At 44.2% G+C, this 26,283-nt stretch overlaps 1 protein-coding gene across 3 annotated transcripts in view; it reads left to right on the top strand.

Moving 5' to 3' along the window:
• Positions 1-24,823, top strand: part of LOC126533652 (ribosomal protein S6 kinase alpha-5-like) — a 284,294-nt gene extending 259,471 nt beyond the window's left edge. For 2 of the 3 annotated variants that reach the window (XM_050180828.3, XM_050180829.3), the window contains exons 5-15: positions 931-1,041; positions 2,401-2,588; positions 4,853-4,912; positions 6,310-6,460; positions 8,984-9,145; positions 9,413-9,532; positions 10,838-10,914; positions 13,409-13,553; positions 15,030-15,200; positions 18,377-18,589; positions 19,640-24,823. In XM_050180828.3, coding sequence (XP_050036785.1) covers positions 931-1,041; positions 2,401-2,588; positions 4,853-4,912; positions 6,310-6,460; positions 8,984-9,145; positions 9,413-9,532; positions 10,838-10,914; positions 13,409-13,553; positions 15,030-15,200; positions 18,377-18,589; positions 19,640-20,713 — 2,472 coding nt within the window. In that variant the 3' untranslated portion in view covers positions 20,714-24,823. The remainder of the gene's footprint in view (positions 1-930; positions 1,042-2,400; positions 2,589-4,852; positions 4,913-6,309; positions 6,461-8,983; positions 9,146-9,412; positions 9,533-10,837; positions 10,915-13,408; positions 13,554-15,029; positions 15,201-18,376; positions 18,590-19,639) is intronic. The other variant, XM_050180830.3, reaches the window with a different exon arrangement.
• The last annotated feature ends 1,460 nt before the right edge of the window (positions 24,824-26,283 follow it).

Genomic DNA, 26,283 nt, shown 5'->3' on the forward strand with positions numbered 1-26,283 from the left:
TCTCTTGTCTTCAAATGAGGAAGTGTATCTCGTGCTTTCGCACCTCGAGGGGCCACTACACGCTATCCTGCTAAGGTGAAAGTGAAAAGAACCTGCCCATTTACTTATCTCTTTATTGTCATCCAAGCGAAGTGACTTTGTGTCGCTGTTTTAATGCGCCATGATACGAGTGAATTAAGTGGTTTAACTGCCAGCATTATTCATTTGTGTGATTACTTCGACGTGTCTGCTGCAAGCTGGGGGGCTTGCCTTTGCTCGCAAGCTGGAGACGTTGGTTTTTAGAAAATGAAAAAGCTTGAGCAATGTGTTACCTGTAATGCAGAACAAGATGTACTCAATGTTTTCCATCTAAGTTGATTTTGACTGTGGAGTATGAATGTATATGCTATGTTAGCATGTCTTATGACCAGAGGTTTATGGGAACGAGCTTCATTGGACATATAGGACGGTAGAATCTGCACCACATAAGTTTACTTTGATTCACTCAATTTTGTAGGTTGCTACATTACAATGTTGAGTGCTCTCCAGCAGCCAACCCACAAAATTAAAACATAGGAATCTTCCCTGCTAATGAACACCCAAAATGATGTTCCATCATTTTGTGTTCACTTATCATGCGTGCAAAATTTCAAAAATAAAAGAGAAGTAGTGCCTAACATACTGCGATGAAGGTGTAGGGATTGGTTGAATTTCGGCAATGGGTCCTGTAATTTCGGTTTAAAGGCAAGAAGTAAATTGCAGACCAAAGTATTCTGACTAGTCTACTTAAGCATTAAGCAATTTCCGCATAACATTAGACTTTGTTCTCTAGGAATTTGTGCATTCTTTTTGGTTGTTGCTATTGCCCTTATTATCATGAGAATATATGGCTTCAGCTTGTGGCACTCCCTTATATATGCTTCGCTGTGTTGCCCTCCTTTGTGTCTGCAGCTGGGGATAATCTACCGCGACATCAAGCTGGAGAACATCCTCCTCGACAGCCAAGGACACATCGTCTTGACAGACTTCGGACTGAGCAAGGAGTTCCTTCCGCACGAGAAGGCAAGTGGCAGCAGCCCCTGTGACCCACTTTCGTGGAAACCCACCATGTGCTCCCCCCTCTCTCTTTCTGTCTCTGGATCCCCTCTCCACCTTATTTCCTTCTCTCTTTCTATTTTTCTCCTCTCCACATGCCAGCCTCTCAACTTTTCTCTTCCTCACTGTCGTGCCGTACACTTCCTTCTCGGAAACTGCCCAGCGGAAAAGAAAATGCAGCTGCGATCGGGTATGCCGTGTCCTTCGAGCATCCCGCAGCGCGTTTCTTCCGGAATCTCACCTGTTGAATGCTTCTGTTGCTTTGAGCTGCTGTTGATCGTGACGCAAGGGGAAATTTTTTTGGTGGTTGTTGTTTTGACAAGGCCATCCTGCCTCTGGTCCATTACAACACATTGTTATGCTTTGTTTAAATGGGCTGAAATGACTGTCTTTGGAATTTGTTTTTGCACAGTAGCAGAGCTTTCAGCTCAAGTGAGGTGGTCAAAAATTCTGTAACAAGAAAAAAAGGATTGAAAAAGAAAAAGAAAGGGTCAAGGAGTGAGAAACACGTGTCAACAGAACGAGCACCAGCAAGTGCCATCTGATTCATGGAGCCAAGGAGCCACACTTTCTAAACAAAAACATGATTAATCAGTTTACAGTTAGATTTTGACGAATTCCAATGGGCTTTTTGCTGGTGCTGCTGACTCAAACAGGTTGACAATTGCTGGCTGTAGTGGAAACAAGTTTGGCTCAGATAGGTACCAATTAACGCTTGGTTCTGAAGCGAAAGTGTTGAGAACCTAAACAGTTGATTGAGGTTGATTTATACACCAGACTTTAATAATCTCTGATTCATGTGTCAGACTGAGTGTAACATGGCATTGAATCAAAATGCGTACAATGCTGTGATGTAGAATGCTAAAAAATTGAACCGCGAACAGAAACGAACAGCTTTTATGAACAACTACATCGAAGGGCGGTGTGAAATCACTTTGTAGCTTGTTTCTAAGCATGGAGTAGTCAAAGTGTGCATTTGGAAGTCAGTCTGAAATGAGCCTGCATTTACAAATGCAGGTGAACTTGGAAACAAAACGGTGCACGGGAGTAGGTTTCGGATTGTTTGCGTTTCATTTTTTGAGCACCCTACAGGTTGCTCGTTCGTGACGGTGTTCGCTTCCGGGGGGTTATGTCACGCTCAAACCCCGGCATGTGTTGGTGACTCAGTCTGTCACACGAATGTACCTTTACCAGTTGAAACCATCTGTAGACCAGCCTTGGCTCTGAGTAGAATGTGTTTTAGCCAACTCCGCTCCATTTGGAGAAATTCTGAGGCTGGACAAATGTCACATATAATTTGCTTCACCTTCCTTTGTACCATTCCAGGACCAGAGGGCATACTCATTCTGTGGCACCATTGAGTACATGGCTCCCGAAGTGGTGCGTGGCGGAAGCACGGGCCACGACTTCAGCGTCGACTGGTGGAGCGTTGGGGTGCTCACGTACGAGTTGCTCACGGGAGCATCGCCCTTCACGGTCGAGGGTGAACGGAACAACCAGGCCGAGATCTCCAAGTGAGTGTGGCGCCATGTGCTTGCCTTAACCGGGCCCTTAAAGGCCAACTGTGATGAAATATCACTTTGGCTGGAATGGTTATATGGGAATGAAGCAATATTTGAAGCAATATTGACATATCTTTAAGGCTGGCAATTGTCTTATTAACATCCTTCAAATTGCACGTCATTAGTTGACGGGCAAGCGGACATAATACGAAACACAGACCATGGCCTTCGAGATTTTCAACATGCCACTGGCACCCACCCAATCTCTGAGGCCATGCCCAGGAGCTGTGCTCGTTCGGAATTGTGTGGGTTCTGTGTCATTTCCAGCAAGCATCAATGACAGCAAGTGGTAATCAGCCTTCGGCATTAAAATTGCCTATTTCTTTATGATGCATCCAATCATATTTCAAATGTAAGATTTAGCAAGGAGGCTGGTCTCTGTCTGCAATATCTGAAACTAGGTTTTCTTTTCATGTGGTTTCCTTTGCAGTTGGCCTTTAAACATTTATGCACTGACAGAATGCCATTAAAAACTTTTTACTGAAGTTCGGAGCACTCTTCAGTCAAGGGGCTCCGTTTTGAACATTGGTAGGATCAGTTAGTTTGAAGAAGATATAGCTAACTTGCATTAATTCAAACCTGAATAGTTCAAAATTACATTTAGCTTTCGAACAGACTGGAACAAGACATGTCATTGGATTAGTTATTGATCATATCACAGCAGAACATGTTGAGCACTGATGAAAGACCAGAAACGAGACAGACAACTAAGTAGCGTTACAGAGACAAGTGTTCCCTTGTTTATCTTCTTTGTGATGTTTTATTTGTACTAAACATGTTACGTTTAGACTTCAACACCCTGTTGATCCTTATGCATCTTCGTTGCATTTCGAAGCAGCTTGGTTTTAACAAATTAGTTTATTAATATGCTTGCCACAGCAATACCTTGATTTGGGCAAGTTGGTTCGTCTTGACGGCGTTTATAAAACAGTGCTTAAGACGAGGACGGAAAGAACACCTACAACAAGGACGGGCTTTGCAGTGCCGAGGTACACTACTAGTAAAGACTAATTGGAGGGCATTCTTCAAGCATAAATAGTTGAAATACGCCTGCATTTTATAGGGTTCCTGTGTGTCTTGACAGGCACCGCTATAAAGGGGTTGCCAACGACCAGTTCTCCACAAATATTTCTGGTTATTATGTGCATACGCTTACACAACGATTATTGCCCTGCATTCACATTCGAACATGACCAAGCCTGCACGTGTCTGCATATAAAAGCCACAATTTTGTTTTGAGCCATACCTTGTTCAGCTGATAGCTCATACAAAAACCTGTAGTCTCCAAGTGTTAGAATTTATCTAAGTTGACTGCAATCAGTGATTCATTTCAATGCGGTCTACAAGACCGCATTGGGTCTTGTGTGTGTTGAAGCACACCGAGAGTCGCAGGCAAGCAAGAAATACCTTCTTGACTTTGAAACGGAATAAAATGCCTTAATGAGCTTTGTTTGTCAGTCACAAGTTTTGACGGAAATGGACTGAAGAACTGGGTTCGTCATCTGTGCACGAAAAGTTAAGCTCTCACGGTCATTCCATACAACAGAGCGCATTCTGAAGAGGACCTAGTCATAACAATTATGGCATGACGGTCCTGTCCTACTCATTTCAGTGAGCACACATATTCAAACAGAAGCTTGCATTTCTTGTTCAGTAGTGAATATACTTTTTGATTCAGTGCTATCCGCCTACCAGTTCCAAAAGATGTTGCAGGAGTAAGCGATGTCACTTGGCACATAGACACTGTGCATAAAATTTTTATAATTCGAAGGGGCACTGTCTTGCTTGCGTAAAAAAGAGAAAAAAAAGGAATAAAGAAAAAGAAAACTAAGTTTTTTTTTTAAATGTTGCCATCAATGAAGACGGCTAATGATGTCATTACACCACCGTGGTGGCTCTGGCAGTGGCTACGGCTTTCTGCTGGTGAACATGTCGTTGCGGGCTCCATTCATGGCTTCGACGACCACATTTCGATGGCAGCGCGGTGCAAGAATGCTTGTGTACTTAGATTTAGGTGCATGTTGAAGAACCCTAGGTGGTAAAAATTTAACTGGAGCTCCCCATTACGGCAGCCCTCATAGCTTGTGTGCTGCTTTATGACAATTAACCCCATCTTTTGATTTGATGTACGTCAGTGACAAAATCCATCAGATGGCTAATGCCAGTGTGAAGCAAAGGAGAACCAGAGTGTATACCACGATTGAAACCCATTTCAGACTTGCGTCTCCTGAAAAACCTGAGGAAGAGGGGAGCCTTTCAACAGACGTGTTAATTAGGTGAGCAGGTAGCAGTTGGTATTAGAGTTACTTATGTGCTGCCTACGAGAGCAGAGTCTCGCAAAGGTCCGCCATCTTGCATGCACAATGAGCCATTGTTGTAGGGGAAAGCCACATGTCATGTTTGCAGGAGGCAAACTCAGCCGCAACATGACGATGGTGGGCCCAACCTGCGCTAACCCCCGTGGTCTACCCACATTATCTGGGACATTCAAGGTCCACTTTATTACGAACCCGCGCATATGAGCTATGGCAGTTATTTAACATCTTCGGAACGAATAGAAATATCCTATTACATGTACTGAAACATTCCCTAGCGCTGGATCTTTTGTTGCGCATGGACTGGTGGCGCCATCTGATGAAAGACATGCCAACCAGCAGCCCCGAACCGGTTCGAAATGCAGAGAAAAAAACGTGTTTATCATCTGATTGTTGCATGAAAAAAGGAAGGAAAATCTAACTTTCCAAGGAAGTTGCCTGGACATTATTAATAAATAAAAGAGCCAAACTGCGGTGACCCAGTGGCACTGCCGTTGCCAAGTTTATCTGTGCCTTAATTGTGACTTCTCCCTGTTGCGTGGTTGCTTTTGGAATCATATGCCTGTATTTTACGAATAAGGGCGCGAGTGGCAAATGGAAAACAGGTGTGCAGCTCTGGCTCACTAAAAGGAGACACATACAGTAACTCTGGTTGGCATGTGTTGAGGCGATGGCATGCTTGTGACCTGTGGAATAATTTTTATTGCTTAATTCAAGCTTCGTTTAGCATGGCCACAGCAGAAACTTCTTGAAGAAAGGTTCTCGTGAGAGGCACTCCTTTGCCATCGACTAAGATCATTTGAGAATAAACTTTTAGGCTCGCCATGAGTTTTCTGTCTGAGGTTGAACAAAGGGCAGTGTGCTGCGGTAAGCCCTGCCACATAAAGTTGATAATTTTTTGCAACCAGCGTTAAAATTGAAAACCGGGAGAATCGGTGAGCACTAATTGTGCTGCGACAGTGCTACGCAGACAAAGGCGAAAGTTGTACAACTTTTCTGTAACATCGTATCTTTTGTCTTCATCTGTGTAGCGCTGCCGCACCACTACGCCTGCATCTTCATGTATCTTCTGTCTTCTTTTGTCTTCGTATCTGTAGTGCAGGCACCGCACCATGCCTGTACCTTCCTGTATCTTCTTATCCATAGCACTGCCACACCACCATGCCTGTACCTTGCAATCTTTTGTCTTCATATCTATAGTAATGTCACACCACCACAGCTGTGTCTTCCCGTATCTTCTTATCCTTTGTCTTATCCATAGTCTTGCTCGCCGCTATGCCTCTATCTTCCAATATACTGCAACCAGGTACAAGACTATGTAGAAATTTTTCATATGAATGCCTTTTCATTACTTCCAGGAGGATACTAAAGAGCCAGCCACCGATACCAGACAGCATCTCTGGTGACATCAGGGACTTCATCCAGAAGCTCTTAATCAAGGACCCGAGGAAAAGGCTTGGAGGTGGGCTCGATGATGCCCTTGAAATAAAGAGACACAGGTTTTTCAAGGTTTGTGTAGCCGAATTTCTATTTTTGAATATTCTGCAGAGACATATGAAATGTGCAGCTGTCAGTGGGAGTGTCCAAGCTTTACCAGCTGTGTTTCATGAGCAACGTAATGCATTCTGCTTTCTTGATGTTGTGTGTGACAAATTTGTATAGAGTCTACCCTTAGCCTTATTTTCACACTGAACCACCTGAACCATGATGTGCATATCACGCTTCATTACATGCATTTTGCAGATTCTTGAGAGGTGGCATCAAATCTGAAACCTCTTTTCCTATAATTTCTTTTTCCGGTTTTTATGAATGTCCTCTATTTATGCCTTTTCATATATTTTTCAAGTACGTATACTACTGGCGTTGCAAAAATGCAATTTCTTTTCACCAACCAGAGGTATGAAAACAATAAGGAAGCAGCAAATAATGTTTAAAGGGACACTAAAGCAAAACAATAAATCAGTTTAGACTAATGAAGGATTGTTTGAGAACCCTGCAGGCAGACATTTCCAAAAAATAGTTTGATTATTAGATGAGAAAATGAAGGTCCAAGTACCAGTATTTGAATTTCGCGCCGAAACCTCAGTGCCGGTACGCCAGCGTGACGTCAGGGATTCCAAAGTATCTTTTCGCATTTGGGCTGTGTTGGCTGAAAAAAGGTTCCTGAAACTTGCCATGTTTAATATTTGGTTCCTTTAGAACACAATGTAGTCAATCTGTACCGCTATATATAATTAGTAGGCCCTAGAAGATGCCATCAAAATCCAAGATGTCACAGCCCCCAGGTGCGGGAACTTAAGTAGGCGTCGCCACCCGTATTTCGTACTTGCACTTTTTCTGGCTTACCAAACGTCTTATCGTTGTAAGAGGTGTTTTTGGTGTTGTAGAACGGTAATTTACTGATGCAGAAGAAATCATTTTTCACTTTAGTTTTCCTTTAAGAAAATTATGCATTATGGTCAACTAAATTCTCAAGTACAATACTTTTGCGTGACGGTTCCACAACCGCGGTTATTCAATGCTGTCGTTAAGAAAGGATAGTTGCTCGACGTGTTTGGGGAGCAGCGACACCCTCCTGCATGTCAGTGTTCCTTCAGACACCGAAAAGAGCTGCTCGCTGGATGCACTGGTGTCTGGTATCAGCAGGTATCTCTTAGCAAGCCGAGTTGGCACCATGCTTATACTGCCACTCTCATGGACCTTCTCTCTGGCCCAAAATTTTATTATGCACATACCGGTATCTTTCAACCTGTGCTTACGGCAATGAAAATAGCTGCAGGCTGACGAGCTTATCAAAGTGCAGTGAAGCATTAAAAAATAACAGGGGGCACTGTCACCGGGCCACTGCTGGTGCTTATGTCTACCCGATCGACACTATCGGCTCAAGTACCCATACTGTGCTGAGTCTTCATGCTTCTTGACAGCATCAGCCACTAGGTGGAAGCCTCTGTGTGCAACTAATCTGGCCAAGTGCCTAAAAACACGGTTTCCAAATTGCAAATTTGACTTAGTAGTAAGCTTGGCAATGTTTTTAGACCCTTGTTCTAAAGTACTATTGGCGTACCACCAGGATGCTTCAATGGGAAACTTGATTAAGAGCCTGGGTTCCACAGGGTTGACGTGGAAGGAGCCTCCACAGAAGCTTTCATTGTTGATCTGGGGTCCTTGGTGTAGAAGCTTTCCTTGCATCTTATAAAAGTCAAGTTCTTAATCCAGTTTCTCATTGAAGCATCCTGGTAGTACGCAACTGCTAATTTAGAACAAGGGTCTAAAAACATTGCCAAGCTTGCTACTTAGTCAAATTTGCAATTTAGAAACCATGTTTTTAGGCACTTGGCCAGATTAGTAGCAGATAGAGGTTTCCTCCTGGCGGCTGGTGTTTTGCAGATGCAGCACAGTGTGGGTACTTGAGCTGGTAGTGTCGGGTTGACATTACCACCAACAGAAACCCCATGTCCCTGCTTACTTTTGATATGCTTCACAGCACGGAAGTTATGCTCCACAATCCGTATGCTTCGCTGCATAACGACCTTGTGCGGCGGTGAAGCTAACTTAAAGAACTGACAACAGCAATTTTTATGGGCTTAGAATATCCGGAATAGTAAAAGTGTCTTTCGAATCGAACATATTCGAAGTTTAGAATATTCGCGCGCGACTACATTAGACTTAGTGACAACCTATGAATTGAGTAAAAGCTCAGCCCACAAAACCACACCCCACTGGCCCTCTGTGCCTCACCGATCCAAAACTAGTTCTCAAGAGACACTGTTATTGAACGAAGTTCACTTCTGCCATGAGATCATGGAAATGAGTTACTGTTATTGGCTGGCACATCTACACAAATTTTCTTTGAGTTGGGCAGCAGTGTATTTTCCACGGCATTCTTAGGTTATCACTGACCACGTACATAGCAGTTCACTGCGCATGTGGTAGTTGAGCTCAGGATCTCAATATCTTCGTTTCTGTGACTGCTCTGTTGTCTGATTGGCTTAGGCTAGCATGCAGCGAAATCAAGATTGTCATCACTTTCAGGGCCTAGACTGGGAGGACCTCGCAACAAAAAGGATTGCAGCGCCTTTCGTTCCTAAGATAGCTGGCGAACTGGACGTGAGCAACTTTGCCGAAGAGTTCACTTCCATGGTTCCTGCTGACTCGCCAGGACTGGCGCCCGTCAGCGATGACAAAGTGTTCAAGGTGAGCTTCCTATCTGTGAATCTGAAAACGTTTTTGGTGCGAACGCTGCCGCTGCAATTTCTCCAACTAGTCTTTCTCCCTTCAGCACATCCACTTATTCTTGCTCCTAAGCTCTTTGAGTGGCTTATGCCTATGTAGCTTATGACTGTTATTCTGTCATTACGACAAGTGTGCATCTTTCCAGCCAGTTTCATTGCTGTCTGCCACATTGGCTCTAACTGCATCACCAAACATGCTCTTCAAGCTCTGAAATTTTCGTTGCTGCAGGGTTACTCCTACGTCGCTCCATCTGTTCTGTTCAGCGACAACATCCTCACCGACGAGCTCCTTGGTTGCCCCAGCGAGAGCCGACCGAACATATCACAGCTGCTTGCCGCAAAGTTCAAGGTGAGCCGCCAGTTTGGTTCTGTGCCATTCTTGCCCCTGTCTTGCTCATTTCCAGAGAATTCCTCATCATTGTCACAACTGATGTCCGCCATAGGGCGAGTGCCACTCCGAGCATTTTCCGATTCACCCCTGTCTTGCTTCAGTTGGCTACACTAATTTCACGACAGCACCCATTCTTCAGCTGCCCTTGACTACACTTTCTTTGCATTGTCGTCTGCTCTGTTGCTCTTAATGGACTACCAGTTATCGTCTCTACGCGTTATGCGGCCTGGCCAACTACATTTCATCCTACTGGAGAATTATTCTGCACCAAATGTAGTGAAACACGATTGCATTGAATTGGATTAATTGCATCGTACCTTATGGTGTATTGAACAATTTATTAATGTTGTGGAGCCGCAGTGAGAATGTAAAGCAGTATGCGCAGTTACATAAAAAGAAATCGTGCCCACACTGGGCAGACCAAACCCTGCGCAACAGGCAATGGTCCTGCAAGCTGTTTTTCCCTAGTGGCTGCAATGAAGGAATGAAAAATGAAAAACTTTTCTTTCTTCTGAGGTGTGTTGTGATTGGATTTCCAACGCTACAGCTCTGCACCAAAGCATTCTGTGTCAACAGCCTCTCTCGCGAAAAAAAAATGTATTGTTGGGTCAGCATGATGCAAGCGAGTGTTTGTGCAATATTTAATGGGCACGTGATTTCATGACGTTGGAACTTCTGCATAACAGCTAATCAGTGTATTTCCTGGTAAAATCAGTGTCTTTTGGGGGAGAGTTGGGTGGTTCGACGAGAGAGGGTTTGAAATTTTCACATCATGTGCTCGCGGAGATTTTGACAGCGTCTGCTTGGTGCTGGTTAACTGTTAATAACCAAGCATTGCTTTGCATTTGAATGCAAGTAAAATCTCGTAGGACCAACTTCCGGGAGCTTTCGGGGGCTAATGCCTGTGTGGTGCTCAAACTGCCCCGCATGTATGATGCCTGCTGGCGCTTAAAGTGATAATAAATGAAATGAAGTGAAACTGTTCCTGTGCGAAATAGGCTGAAATGTACGAGGGTATCATGAAATCTATGACGTCTTCCTTCTGTAGCTGGTGTCACACCTTGATTGATAAATTCAAGAAAGGACGCTATGACCTGAATTTTTGTTTAAATATCACAACCAGCTTCTTTTCTGGCCTAAAAACAACGCAACTCAAGTTTTGAAGTAATACCGGTGCAAATCTAGCTCAATTTGTTGTTTCTTGTCTTTCGTGCCGCATTGAATGTGAACTCATGCTAATCCTCTTTTCTTCACGTATTACAGAACTCTGCATTCTTCCAAAACTATGACCTCATTGCACGAGAAGGCATTTTGGGCGATGGAAGCTACTCAGTCTGCAGGTGAGTTTGATGCATATCTGTGCGTTTACGCATTACATTTGTAGGAGCTTTAAACGGGGTGCTGACACAATATTTCCGAGTTTTCTTTCTTCTATATTTTGTTGCTTTAAGTAAAAAAATAAATTGTTAAATATGTCAGGTCAGTATCCCTTTAAACTTAAAGGAACCCTGAAATGATTTTGGTGATCTTGTACAAACGTAATGATTTATTAGGGTAAGTTCTCTGAATATTAATCAACACATCTAGATGCTCCGTGTTAAGCCTGTAATTTATCATAAGGTTTTAAATGTACATCTACCGATCGCAGCACGCCACTCAGCTGAATTTTCAGCTGTCCCTGACCATTTGAGGAAAAGTGCCCTAATGACGCTAGTAGAGGGCAAGTTATCCAATTGGCTGCTCAAGCAACGTCATCAGTAATTTTTCCAACATTATGGTGAAAAAATGTTGTTTGTAATAGTTGGAATGTTAGTTAACTTGTTTCTAAAAACAGAAAGTTAGAGAAAAAGAATGCACAAGGACAATTTCTCACTACACTTAACACTTCTGGCACAAAGCAAGTGTCGTCTGCTTGTGTTACAACGTGCTCCATGTTGATGAGAGCTTCACAGTTAGTGTTGATCTCGATCATTCTTCTTGCGAGCACCATGGTTCGCCCTTGTTACTTTGTGGGCTGCAAACATAGTGACTGGCAATATGTCAAGCTGCAACATCGTGTCCCTCTGCAAGGCAGCAGAGTGGCTGCAGCACATCGGACTGTCGCTATACGATCGGCGCCAGGATTTGCACATTTGCGGCCGCACTTTACGCCGGAGGATTACTATGACAATAGTGTTTCGCCTGTGCGGTATTTGGGTAAACGAAAGCGCGAGCGTACTGGGCCTGGCTGTTACATTGTGCCATTCCAAGGGATAAGCAGAGGTGCAAATGTGAACGATCTGCACGGTGCAGCCGTCTAGTAGTACAGAGCTCAACCAAGCACAGTAGCAGTAACGAGGTGTGTTCTACTTTGCTGCTGGTGTAAATTATTTGCAGGCGTGTAATCATGAACACGTTTTTCTAAATGTTTAAAATGTTTTACACTTGGTTAGAGCAATATTAGCTCTTTGTTTGGCTGGTTCAGCTCTGCGCCACTAGGTGGCTGGACCGTGCAGACCGATCAGGCCGCTCACGTACATCTACGCTAAAGGTCCTTCATCAGCTTGAGTTTATGCCTCCACCGATCCGTTGAAACGCCCAGCTCGCCTGTGATTACTGAAATACCAGACACACTCGGTGTTGCGACAGAATGCCCGCAACGCATGCTGCTTCGATAGCTCTCGCTTGGGGTGGACTGCCAGGCAGCTGGCGGATAGGTTGGAAAGGCTTCGCACGCTCGCTCCTAGACAACCGGAAGTAAATGACACAACGTGCCATCATGGTGCAGTGCCAGTGAAAGCGGAGCTTAGCCCCGATCACTCGGTGAATGTGTTGAGGAGAAAATGCATGGCTATGAAGGAGGGTAACTTGTAATCGCTCATAGCTTTCTTAATATGAGACACTTCGCACAAATACTGGTGCATATGATTAACTGTAGCTGTACCCTACGCGTCTACTAAATTTGTCCAAACCGTTTCAGGGACCCTTTAATTGCAGTGTGAAGGAATGATTGGTGTGAAATGCCTATGGCATTTCACTGCAAGTTTTTAAAAATGCCAGTAGCTTCAAAGAGACATTATATAAGTGGGCATATGGAAGGCTGAATTGATGATGATCATGTTACAAGGATGAATCCAAACACTCGATGGCAGGTCTAAAGTGCATAGTATCGCTGATATGTGCAGTTTACCTCGGAAATTCATTCTAGTCTTCGGTAGTTCGGAGAAAAGAATGACTGCGACAACATATTTTATCTGTCACTATGCAAGTGACCCATTTGACTAGCACACTTGGCGATGTGCTAGTTGAATAAGCTGGCAGTCAAGTGATATGGTTTGAAAGAATCTGTGATAGAGACAGATGCGAGAAATGCATCAACAAGAGGCAAGAGTAGACAGTTGTAGTTTAGATTTTAGTAAGGATACCACAGCTTTGTTTTAATGTACATTTTACATGCTTCAGCACTATTGGAATACCCTTATTATGTTACTACGGCTCATTTAGGGCCATGATGCCTTTAATGCAATGTCGTATAAAGCAAAGCTCCTTGCCTGTCTCCACGACTTCATTATAATGGCACATTATTGTACGTCTTTCAAGTGTTTATTGTTGGCACAGGAGATAGAAAGTGATTCAAGATTTTTTCAATGAAATGCACTTATTTTTCTTTCTTTTGTTCCTTACTCGTACAGCAATTACATACCCAACCCCTCTGTAACGACCTCTGGGATTTGAGGGTATTTTAAATATGAATGTTGTGAGTGACCAGACATGTTTCGAGGAGATTTTAGACTGCTTTTCACATCATTTGTGCAGTAGTGCATAGTGTACTGAACCACTGACTGCACCATGCAGGAAGTGCATCAACAAGAAGACTGGCCTTGCTTACGCTGTTAAAATTGTGAGTCGTCGCATCGACACCACCCAGGAAGTGCAGCTTCTCAAGATGTGCCAGGGACACACCAACGTTGTGCAGTTTGTGGAGGCCTTCCAGGATGAGGTGAGTAGTACACACACACAAAAGAAAGAAAGAAGGACAGGAAAAGAGCGCAACACAAGCGCTGAGTATCAGCTGAGTTTCATTTAGAGAAACATGCTTTCTTTTAGACCTTGCTGGCTGCTCGTGCTCTAATTTAATTGTACACAAAACAAAGCAGAGGAAACAAAGGACCAGAAAGAAAAAAATCTAATTGGACATCAGGTTCTTCGTGCATAATTTCATTGTTGGCATTTTATTTTTTATTTTTTCTAACAGAGTATAGAATGCAGCTATGGAAATTCTACATCATGCAAAGCAGCTAAAGGCTGCCTTTTGTACAATTTCCCTGATTTTCTGATGCAATGGTTTTTGCAAGGTTTGCTATGGTAACTCGTCATTATGCTTGGAAGAAACTGGCACCTGTGTGCTTGTATAAAACCTGTGGAATAGTACTGCCAAGCCTCGAAGCAGCGTAAATAATTCACTATAGAACATTGGACAGTTTCGTCTTTCGGGTAAAGTATTGAAAGCACTAGCAAGTTTCAGTCTTGCCCTCAAGCTCCTTAGACGGTGCTCTAAGAATAAACAGGGCCGACATGTTGGTGTGACAAAGCACATCGGGCAATTGCTTCTGTGCAGCAGAAGCAGCACCCTTGGCAGCTATTAGGCATCACTCCTCATTGGTGCACGAGGTGAGACAGAAAGACAACCGTTAGCATTTGTAGCTTAAAGTACATTGTCCGTACGTACAGTACGGACAGTGTAGCTTGAGTACGGCTAAGTACACTGTCTATAAAGGACATGCTCGTGCTTGTGCACGCAACGCTCGTGCCAGCTGTGCAAGATGGAAAGCCAACATGGTTATGCTGCAGAGCTGATTAAGCGAACGTGCAAATGTAGACTTGAATCCACTCGGATTGTCTCAGGAGACCTTCGAATCCTTCCACATGTGGGTGAACCATGCCACGATTACAGTGACAGCACGGCGGCGGCAGCGCCGATGGCGCGAACATATAATTGTGCATTTAAGTGTACATTTATTTGCTATCGCAATGATGCTCGTTTCTGTGAATCAGTTTCAGTTTCAGCACCCAGCATGCATATGCGGCACGGCGTTGACAATATGTTGGTTTGCTCTGTTCGTCCAATTGCTGTGGCTGCCACATGCTAGCACAGCAAAAAGAAACAAGCACAGCACTCTTGTTTACTTTTGTATGACCAACGTCATCATACCTGTTCTTATCGCAATGCAACATCACCAAATTTTGCTCTATGCAATGATGTCACAATAATGTTTATGCCATCAAGACTAACCTTAGTATCAAATATTGAAAGAGGTTACAAGTACTTACAACCCTCAATACCTTCTATCTGCCACCCTTTTCTGTATGGGAAGCATATGGTAGAGCTTCTAAAATTTTGAAAATGTTTGTCAGTAGTACTCATTCGAAGTTGTGCTGCTCGGGTATAACGTTGTTTCCTAATGTCTTTCTGCAGGCCCACACATACATCGTTCTCGAGCTGCTGACGGGCGGGGAGCTCCTCGATAGGATACGCAGGCGGGCACGCTTTACGGAGAGCGAGGCGTGCCGCATCTTTCGTCGCCTCGTCTCTGCTGTGCACTTCATGCACTCTCGGGGAGTTGTGCATCGAGACCTCAAGCCAGAGGCGAGTTTCTTGCACTTATCTGCACTGAAGCTGCAATCACCGTGAAACAATCAATGAGGCTACAGGACTGTGGCTGGTTCGGTTTATGACACTCATTCAGTCACTTGATTTACGCTCAACACTCATTAACTCCTTCATTTGGCTTAGAGAAATATGAATGGCAAGAATGAACAACTGCACAACTGCTAAACGTTTATTATTCACAAGTGTATGTCAAACATATCAGACAAGTAGGGGATGACACTAGGGTAGCAGAAAATGCACGAAAAAAATAAAGAAAAGAAAGATTGACAGTTTTGGTCTCGTAATGACAAAGATGACTTTGTTTAGGTTTCACCAATGAATCTGAAGGCTGCTTCCCCCAGTGCTACAAATGGTCTGCTCACATGATTCCCCTAATTATTTTTAACGAGAAGCATCCTTCGTCTCATTCTTGGCAATTTGCGAAAGGTAGGTAGCTGGGTAGGTTCCCATCTCGCCTCGCTTTAGTAAAGAGAAAATAGAGTGCAACCAACGGTGGAATCGAACCGCTGCCGTTGAGCACGGCAGCCTGGTGCTTTAACCATTAGGCCACGATCGCATGCATACTTTTCTCGTTCCAAAGTCAGCCAGCTGTTTGAAATGCGCAGTGGAGGTGCTCAGCTCCTTAAAGTGCTCCGAGGCACTGCGTTAGACTGGCACCATCTCTGGGACCAGCCCACTTTCCTCCATGCTTTCCTTGTAGAATGCTACGTAGAATTAGTACCGCATTCGCGATCACCCAGGTTCATTGTACCAACTTCGTGATCAGCCAAGTTAGTCATGCTTTAACATTTCTTCACCGGAGCATAATTGCCATTGCCATTTTAACATACAGCGCATCACGTAGGCATAGATATGCATGATTGCATAACACGTAGCCACTTATGACATTACAATATGTGTTACATTTACTTACGTTTCTCCACTACCTATGCAGAAGCCAACAATTGCTATGTCATAAGCTTGCATTGTACAGCTGGCTTAGAAATGGTGCTATAGCTGGCAAATGATCGTGTTCAATGCAGTCGTCATCGTGCTGCTGCTGTCACAGACACATATGCTCGTGATGCACAAACATAACTGCTCAATTTACACGAACACATTTGCCCACTTGGTATCGCATTGCGGAACCCCGAACACACTAGATAGCCAGGCAACTGCAAAATGCTTCACATAACATTGATTCCTACAGTGCGTGAGATCTGCAAAATCTGCAAAGGTTGCAGGATTTCTCCTGCCTTCTTCTAAGAGAAACGAACCACTCTTCTTTTTTTTTTCTCTTTTTGTTCAATGATAGGAGCACAGCCAGACCGTGTGCAGTGTGCTTCCAAATTCCCCTGTGACCGAAGCATTTCTTTCAATACCTCTGCTCTTTTGACTTGACAAATTCATTTCATTTCACTTTCCTCTTTAAAGACTCAAAGGCATTTCATCATTCCAGGTGGCAATGTTACGTATGGGGACATAAAAAACAGAACATAAAAGATAGGGGAAAAACTTATGAGAGGTACAGAGATTTTGTCAAGTGGATAATTTGGGGAGGAAGAACAAAACAAGGAAAGAAGAGAAGGGTGGAGGCAAAGGAAAAAGTATATTTAAGAAGCCAAGGCTTCTTAAATATACTAATAAGATAATTGTTACCTAACTGTTCCCAGAATTATTTATGGTTGGCGTTTGAAACTGTTTTCTAGAAGGCTGTTCCAGCAGGTTTTCATTCTGGCAGAATGAGGTGTTTACTGCAGGCATCCGGGTGATGATATAAACTATAAGAAGACTGGTTTAAGGAAGAAGATGTTCATAGGTGTAATAAAATTCCTGTAGTTCAGGTGGTTAAAGAAGAATTAAACAGGAGTTGCAGAATTGTTTTATTGTTATCCATCTTAGTGTTGTCTTTCATATGGAAACCAATTTAGTGAGATAGAAAGATCGGCGTCTTTATCATTGTTGAGACTGCAAGACAGAAGCCTGTTCAAGCTATCTTTACTTTAACCCTATTCTGCATCAGTTGACGCAATTCCATATGCCTGCAAATCTCCTAATCTCCATTGCATTATCCGATCTTCTGACGTGCTTGACAGTATTTTCTCTTACCTTGGCATGTCATTGTGTTGCCCTAGAAGACAACTGGTTATCACCCTATGCATTCCATAAACTACCTTACTCCACTTCTTGATCTCTACTGGAATAATGTCTACCTATAGTTGGCTCTCTAATCCATGCGACCTTTTACATCACCCGTGTTGCAATCCTGACCTTCCATACAAGCTTATTTATATATTTATTGCACAAACTCGGTTTGAATAAAGCTGGGGTTGACTGTGTTAAAAAAATTTTAATGTAATGGAGCAGTAAGAAAAACTACGAATCTATGCCCATTTTGACATTAATTAGGAATCCGGCCTTTGTCAACCAAAAATGAACCCAATAGCGGCAGGAGCACTGTGATTTCTGATTATGCCATGTTGCACCTAGGAAAATCACAGCACTACATAGTTTCCGAGGGTGAGCATTCACACCCGTTTCCAAAGCTTTTGAGCAGTGCAGACGTAACTGTAGGCAAAGAACTGTGTTCATGCACATCGTGGCCTTATTTATTTTGTCAAGAACTGTACACATGTTGCTTGATTGAGGCTTACCTGCTCTGGCTTACTCTCAGATCCCAGTGGCTATGACGTTGTGCTGCTCAGCTTGAGGTTGTGAGTTCTATCCCAACCACGGTGGTCGCACTGATTGAAGCGGCTTGCAAAAATGCTTGTGCACACTTTGATTTAGGTGCACATTAAGCAACTCCAGGTGGTCAAATTTAATCCGAAGTCCACCATTACGGTAGGCATCGTAGTCAGATCCTGCTTTTGGCACACAGAACTCCAGAATTCTTTATTGAGGCTTCGAGTGTGCTACTCGGGTAGTGTTTGAGTTGAGAGCTAGGATCTGCCCACTGGGGCTGCAATTGCCGCCGGCGTCGTGAGCAAAGACTTGAGGTTGCCTTGTCTATTGCAAGTGGCACCGCATTGATCAGGCATCAAGTTACTGTCCTTGCACAGGGATCACTGAAACTGATTCCAGGATTCTCGTCTGCACTGCGAACAACCATATTCCTCACTGCAATGCTGGTTCAGCTAATCATGTGAATACAATTTTGTTCCACTTTGCAGAATCTGCTGTTCACGGACAGCTCAGAGAATGCCACCATCAAGGTGGTGGACTTTGGCTTTGCGCGGCTGAAACCTCAGGACAATCAGCTCATGAAGACACCCTGCTTCACGCTAAACTATGCCGCTCCGGAAGTCTTGAGGCAGGCCAGCCCAGGCAACGCCGCTGCAGGCTACAGCGAGTCCTGCGACCTTTGGAGCCTTGGCGTCATTCTGGTATGCACCTCTTCCTTTGGTAACTGTGGTACCTTTCTTTTAGCTCTTGACGTAGCCTACATTTTCGTCGGCAACACTTCAAAACTAGCTACATTACACAGTCTCCATAGTTGCTTTAAATCGTAGGTCAGCACAATAAGTGGATACTCACACTCACTCACCAATATTGTTTCGGAGTACGGTGGTCACTCACTCATGTTCACTCATGTTTGTTGGCACCCACTCGCGCTGCCACTCTCACTTGCATTCATCCTCGCTTTAATTCACTTACCAGCACACACACCTGCGTCAACTCGCACCCACCAGCCCTTACTCACGTTCATACTAGTGTCCATACACACTCGCCGTCAGCCACTCGCATAATTCATATACACGTCGAACCCACTGTCGCTGATATTCATTGATGCTTACTACTAACATTAACCGGCACTCATGCCCAGTCATTCGTAGGTCCAGTCCCATCTTTTGTGACTCGCTCGCACTCTATCCCAAAACTGAATCAATATGGAGCAAGCAAGAGTCAGTGTTCCCGCGAGTGAGTGTGCTGTCCTATGCTTTCAGGTATCCGCACAAAGTTCATTTAGATGATTCTTCAACACTCATAAGAGGTGTGAAGCACTAACAGATAAAGCAGTGTAGTCAGGGTGTGTTCGTTTGAATGTTCTTTTGGCTGTCAGCCCGCTGGCACACCCACATCCCACCAGATGAGAATGTTGCATGTTTAGTCAAGGCACCTTTTTCTGTGTAAACAACAGCGGAGGTACCCAAGAACTGCGCTAGAGAACTAGCATTACTGTACACCTTTTGTCTTGTGCTAACTTTCATTAACAGTAAACTACAAGAGTTCACCACTATTTGGTGTGCATCTCATGAATGCAGAGTTAGTGCTCTTGCTCTCTATGTCTTCCTTCTGATCCCTGTATTTCCCTGACTCCTGTAATGGGTGGCAAACCGGACGTGTGTCTGACTAACCTCACAACTTTTCCTTTCTTTGTGCCCTTTCTCTCACGAGGTACTAATTAACCATGACTTTTTCTTCTTTGTATGCAGTACACAATGCTGTCTGGGCGGGCACCTTTTCAAACGCCAAGTCGCAACGCCAGCGCTGCTGCACTGATGCAGCGGATCCGTGAAGGCGAGTTCAGCTTCAATGGCCCCCAGTGGGAGCCCGTCTCGGACCAAGCCAAGGACGTCATCCGCGGCCTGCTCACCGTTGAAGCACCGCGCCGTCTCACCATGGCCGAGCTCCGTGCGCATCCGTGGGTGCACTCTCGAAGTAGCCATTGGTCGGCCTCCCTCATGACACCAGACGTCCTCAGCTCATCATCCTCGCCGCGCGCTGCTGAATCGGCCGTGCGGGCAACCTTTGACGCTTTCCACCTCGCCACCCGCGGCGGTTTCCGCTTGCTTGACGTCTCTGCCGCGCCCTTGGCTCAGCGCCGGAGGCTCAAACGCAACTCCGCAGACGTGCGGAGCGATTCTTCAGTCTCGACAAGCAGCGGGAGCTCCTTCACGTCTACGTCGTCTTCCTCCTCGTCTGCGTCGCTCAGCTCGGCCGCAGCGGCTTCGACGCGTTCGCTGGGCTTTGTGCCGGCACGTGAGGACTCAGCTCGGAGCGTGGACAGCGTCTTCACGTATCCGGAGACCAAGGTTGCAGCCTACCTTTCCACACTTCCCGATGTGGTTGAGAGGCCCAGCGAGTCCGGGATCACTGACGACATTGAGACCATGACCGTAGACCTCGCCACCACTGGACTGGCTGCACCCTCGGTCAACTCCAGCAAGCCGGAAACTCCAACTTTGCCGGCCACAGTGGCCACAGACTTGCCAGAAAGCTTGCAAGGCAAAGAAGCAAGGGTTGCTGCATTCTCACTGCCAACGATACCGGAGGCAGCTGAAACATCCGACGACAGCCGAGCCGAGATCATGGCCAGCACAGAACAAGCACTTCTTGATCCCGAAGGGCCCATTACGCGCTCTCGGAGGAAGAGGCCTTCACCGCAAGATAGAACGACAGTTCCAGCAAGTTTTTCAGATGACGGGTCTGAAAAGAGTGAACCAAACACTAAGAAGTCAAAAAAGCGGTCACCACAGAAGTCGTCTCCAAGCCGGAAACAACGGTAGCACAGGCCTAGAAACCTAGCCATTTTAACATTGTTCACACATTCATAGCTTCAGCGGCAGAGGGGTGTAGTGTAATAGTGTTTCTGGCTTCATTTTTTTCATTGTAAATTACATTAAAGTCATTGCATTGATGTTTTAATAAAATGGGAACACATAAAATGAAACTATAGGGTATTTATAATAAAGGCATTGAATGTGTTCCCTTCGACAATGTCAACCATGTTGAAGTCATGTTTCAAATGGTTTTTATTAAGTTATTTCCTTGCAACAGTGTGGCAGCGCATATTTGGTGGCTGCTGGAATGTGTCTAGAAAGTGTGGTGCGAAGGCACGCAGCAAAAGAAGAATTGGAAGTCACTGGAATGACTGGACTGCAGAATTTGCAGCAGGATTGCAAACGGAATCGATGCACTGAGATGATCGTTTATAAATCTTGGAATGCGCCAATGGAGTAATGAGCTTCTGCCGGATTCAGACATCTCGTCGTTAATGATGGAAGCTGCAGTGCCGAGCAAGCCCGCGTTGTCATGCACAAGTTTCCATGTCATTCTCAGCGGATACAGTACAGCAACGATGTGAAAGACTACTGCCTTTGCTGCAAAACACGACGAGCCGATTTCGTTTGGCTGACAACTAACACTGCATGCTGAAGGAAAAAAAGAAAGAAAGAGAAGCTAGCATGATGAGCATACAAGCATAGTAGTACATTCAAGAACTTACAAGATGCTCTTAATTGTGAGAAAGCAATTCAAACATAGCTATACTCTTTAAAGCATAGAGATGAGTGGTGATTTAGGAGCTTTTATTACAGCCAATTTTGCCTACATCTATTTATCGTTATGGCAGTTATTTTTGTCTGTTCTTATAGGGCTGTCTATTACTCAAGATTGTGACTAAGTGTTGGTTATAATTGTTATCTGCGGGTTTCTGCGAAACCACCTTGCATGGTTTTTATTCCATTACGAGTGCCGACGTGTAATACCTTGCCATTGTTGCTTGTTAGCCACATGTTAGTCTGCCTCATTCATTCCTGTACAGTTCATCAATGAGTTGTGATCATCAGCTGTGAATCTTGCCATCGTGTCTGTAAAAATTTGTTCTAATCAGTAAAGCAAAACTTTTGAGCTAGCCATGTGTCATCACATATAGAAAGCAATAGTATACGCTTGATAATTTGTTTAATATTGACGCTGTCCTCAGATTTGCTGCGAATGGCTTCTTATTTGGCAGTTCATTTTTTTTTTTTTGGTCTCAGCAATGCATTGCTGGTTTTTCTTCTTGACAATGATTTTAGCAAGCGCTCTTGTAGAATTGCGTCTGCTATCTCTGGGATGCCTTTTGCAGTGCTTAAAATCTGCGACGATTCACCTGCTGTCTGTTTAGGTAACTGTTTTGCGAGAGAAGGTTGTTTTGATGCTTCACCAAGCTTAGGTGCTGTTTCTCATGGTGATACAAAGGTAGAGGGAAAATGATTGCACACTTGTGCTCGCTCCGTTCTCGATTTTCTTCTTGGATTTGCATACATGCTGCAGCGACGCCGAGTTACAAAGCCGAGGAGGTATTTTTAGATACAGAAATGGCCTTTAAATATTTACATCTGCCGCACAAGCTAACACAAAGTGGCCTTTTCTTGTTAATGCGTGCCAATCTGCTGTATCGTTCGTGAATTGATAGGCAGTTACTGCTGTAGCCGTTTCTTGCTCCACATAAGTGATGAGGCAGACACTCCACGGGATAAGTTGAGGCTCTGGAGTCGCTGCTGCCTATCGTTCTACATCCCACACATATGTCGCTTGTAGCCATCTGTACGGTTAGCTGAACAATGCCTTGCCTAGACGCTGACATTATAATGGGGTTGCCACCATTATTTTTGCAACTACCAGCTGCCAGAAGTCAGGCAAGGGAAACATCGCTAGACACATTTTTAGGGTGTCTTTAAGAAATCTGAACATTACAAAACAAAAATAATAATAAAGAATAAAGTTGTGATAAATTTTGTACACTTGAAAAACACAATGCTCTGTGATTCCATTATAGAGTGCAAAGCCAGGATGTAACAGTACACGAAAGGCTGTAAATAACACACACCGCTACTGAGGATGTTGCAGAGTAAAACTATGGGTTTGAAGTTTTTATCTGGTTAGTGGCAATTCACTCAGTCGAGCTTGTCTTTTTGTCGCTCTGTCAAGCTCGTGGATGTGCTCGTGACGTAACTTTTCAGTTCATCCGAAGAGTGTGGAGCAAAATCCAGCTAATACATGCCGGTTGAGCCAGCAACAGCCGTTCTCTGCGAAAGAACGGCTGTGCTGGGAAAAACTATAAAAGTGGCAGGCCCCATAATGGTATCCAAAGAGATGAAATTCTTAGGGCCTTTGGCGTTTTTCTCCCTTGGGCGATAAAATGTACTTGTTTCATTATCACCGTGTTAATTTATGCACTGGTGATTAAGAGATGCGATTCTCGTGAAAGTAATGTGAAAAAAAAAAGTGATATAGTTGGTGCGGAGTCGCACCAATTGTACTTGTTTTTAGATATATATTTGTCCAATGAAGAGGTGCTGTCATGACTTGCTGACAGCTTTCATAACAAAGCACTCATGTACATCACCTGCGTGCCAACTATTGGCGTGAAGCTGCCTCTTAGGAAACCATTATCGAATTGCCGTTGACACTTATCATCTAAGAGCAATCACTTCAAATTACTGTGCCGATTTTCTTATAGGAAACAATCTGTATTCTCATAATTATGTATGTTCTTCCACGCGATTTGTATAGTGTGGAATCAGTACAGAGTTCATATGATACCCACACAAACAGTACGGATAACCTACGGAATTGTGAAACTGTGCGTCGAACTTTCGGTAGAGTCTGCACAGACAAAGACAAATCAGTGAGATTCAAGATGATGGCCTGAAGCTGGAGCCCGTGAGCAGAGCCTGAGAAGTTACCGGGGAACAGAAAATATTTTTGTACTGCAGCAGTGGTTGGCTGTGATCATCTTAATGCGAGGCTGGAATGTACAGTGAAACAATGCCTACTTTGGTAAGGGACTTCGCGACAGCCTTAGGATGAACAGTGCCCGACAATTGTGCACGTGCAGAGACGTTGCTGCAGGCATTTGCGCGTGGGATGAAGAATTGTCAGTCATTGTAACAAGCATGACTCTTAAAACTTATCACATAAGCCAGCAGGCCTGCCTTGCCTTAACAGACAAGAACAAACAGTTTTTCTTACAAAGACAGCTAGTCACAAAATGGCGTGTGTACTTTTTACGCTCGACGAGTTTCATCATGACAATGCCCCGTGGGGACAACTTGTGCGGCAGTGATTGCGACCGGACAATGTCAGGCCAGTTTCTTCCCGGCCCGCTGCTTTCAGGAAAGCAGACGTGCAGAGTAGGTTTCTGTTGCGATGAGGGTGGAAAGATGTATGCTTGCTGCTGTGTTACTAGTCCATTCATCAAACCTTTGTGATAGCTTGTCCAGGCATAAGATATAATATTGCACTGCGTGTGTGTGTGTGTTCCACATCATACCTCTGTAAGCATGGTTATTTTTGCAAACTAATCAGAGTTGTCTGCACTAACTTGCACAAACAGGATGCTCATACAGATGTACATCTCCATAGAATCTCTATGCCTCTGGTGTATATTTTTTTCTGGGCAGTTGTTTAAATGTGTACAGTAGAGCTATCAGTTTATGTATGTTGACCATTCCTGAAGATATGTGAGTGCAAGTTGTAACATAAACAGGTGCATGCAAAGTGTTATATAAGTATTGTTAAAAAGAAGGCAGCACGACTGTACGAAAGCATGTAAATAGTCATTGCACTGGCTTTTTTTATTACTGCTATATTGTTCAGAATCCATGTAGATGACTTAGCCATGGTGCAGTGCAAATGTTAATGCGCAAGTCTTTCGAACACATAGCATTGTCTTATTTGCCTCAATGGCGCAAACATAATGCACAATTCTTGTGATGACGCAGCATTATGTTGGTTGCCTCACCGTGTTTTTCTCTTCATGTGCTCTTGTGCTTCCAGTATGTTTCAAGAAAGTGACGTGCAGTGACATTAATATGTTGGGTTGCAAAATAAATGTGATTTCTCAGTTATTTCCTGTTTCTTGTGTCATGCTGTGGCTGCTCTCAAAACAGAGCTAACACACACCGAGCCACTCGAATGCCTGGATGGACAAAAAATTCAATAGTTTTTCTGACCAGTTAGTTTGTGGTTTTCAAATTTTTTACCATTGCGGATTCCTTGACTTCTTCACAGGGACGACTGTAAAAACACTTACACTGCTGTCCGGTTATAACAATCACACGTGTAACAATATATCGTATGTATCGTATCGATCTGTCAGTTTAGCAACATCAAGTTTTGCATTATCTCTGTGCTAAGGCATGCTGCATGGAATGGTGTGATTACCAATGCATATGGGACAAATTCCGAAACCCTGGCTTTAAGAAAATCTTTCCAGTGAATAGAGTATTGTTCAAAACAACTGCCAAGCAAATAACTGTGATGTGAAATGCTCAGAACTTCCCACTTCGAAGCATGATCGATTTCATGAATTTCAAAGGGCCGCCAAAGGCATATGAAGTGATAAGCTATGCGACTGCACAAATCTCGTCTACCACGGAACCAAGCACGTATGTAGGACTTCGGCCACCTTGCCTATTGCATAGCCTCAAATAATTGTTGTTTCAACAGTAATGCCATGCTTCTTCAATTTAATTTCCTCCGCGATTTCTTAGGCGTACCCACAGACATCGGCCACAAAAGATTACGGGACGCGGGACTTTTTGTTTCTTCTTATCCTGTAGTCTATACATCAACTTCGCATAGGTGGTGTCCAGAATCCGACGCCTATGACACGTTTCCGTCTCGCAAATTCGCGTCCGGCGCATTCAACCAGCAAAAGCATAACCTCTGAGATCGGCATTTCAAATCCCGAGGGCGCTGCTCTATCGGACGTGGATTTGGACACCACCTATTCGAACACGCAGTTCTATGGTGTCTAAAACTCGACGTCTACGGCGTTTTTCCGGCTTTCGAAATGGCTTCCGCCGCATTCAACCAACAAAAGCATAGCCCTTAAGATCTGCGATTTAAATCCAAAGAGCACTAACCTTTGGAGCGTAGATTTGGTAGTTCGAACCCTCCCCTTTCCCTTTTCCTTCAGTTTAAATCTTGAAGGCTATGCTTTTATTTGCTGCACCACGTCTGCAGGAGCCGGAAATGCGTCAAGTTTGCCAAGTTTTGGTGTCACAGCAAGGCACCAGAACTGAGGCCTCTGAGATGCCAAGGCACTCCGCTTTATTCGACTGTCGTACAGCGAAGCGCCGTAATCTCGGAGTACACGTGCAGAGCTTCGTTAATTTCATTGCGATGTTTTGAAGTTGGACCAGCGTTAGCATAAACAAACTAAAAAAAAAGACTACTCGCATTCAATTTTCATTTTCGACGTCACCCTGAGACATTGTCGATTTCAGAGGCCATGTAAACGTGGGTTGCATCCAAGATCGGCGTGCAAAGTTACACTTTAATCACAAAGGCTATACAACGCGCT

This window comes from Dermacentor andersoni, chromosome 7 (assembly GCF_023375885.2).
Source record: "Dermacentor andersoni chromosome 7, qqDerAnde1_hic_scaffold, whole genome shotgun sequence".
Classification (NCBI taxonomy): Eukaryota; Metazoa; Arthropoda; class Arachnida; order Ixodida; family Ixodidae; genus Dermacentor; species Dermacentor andersoni.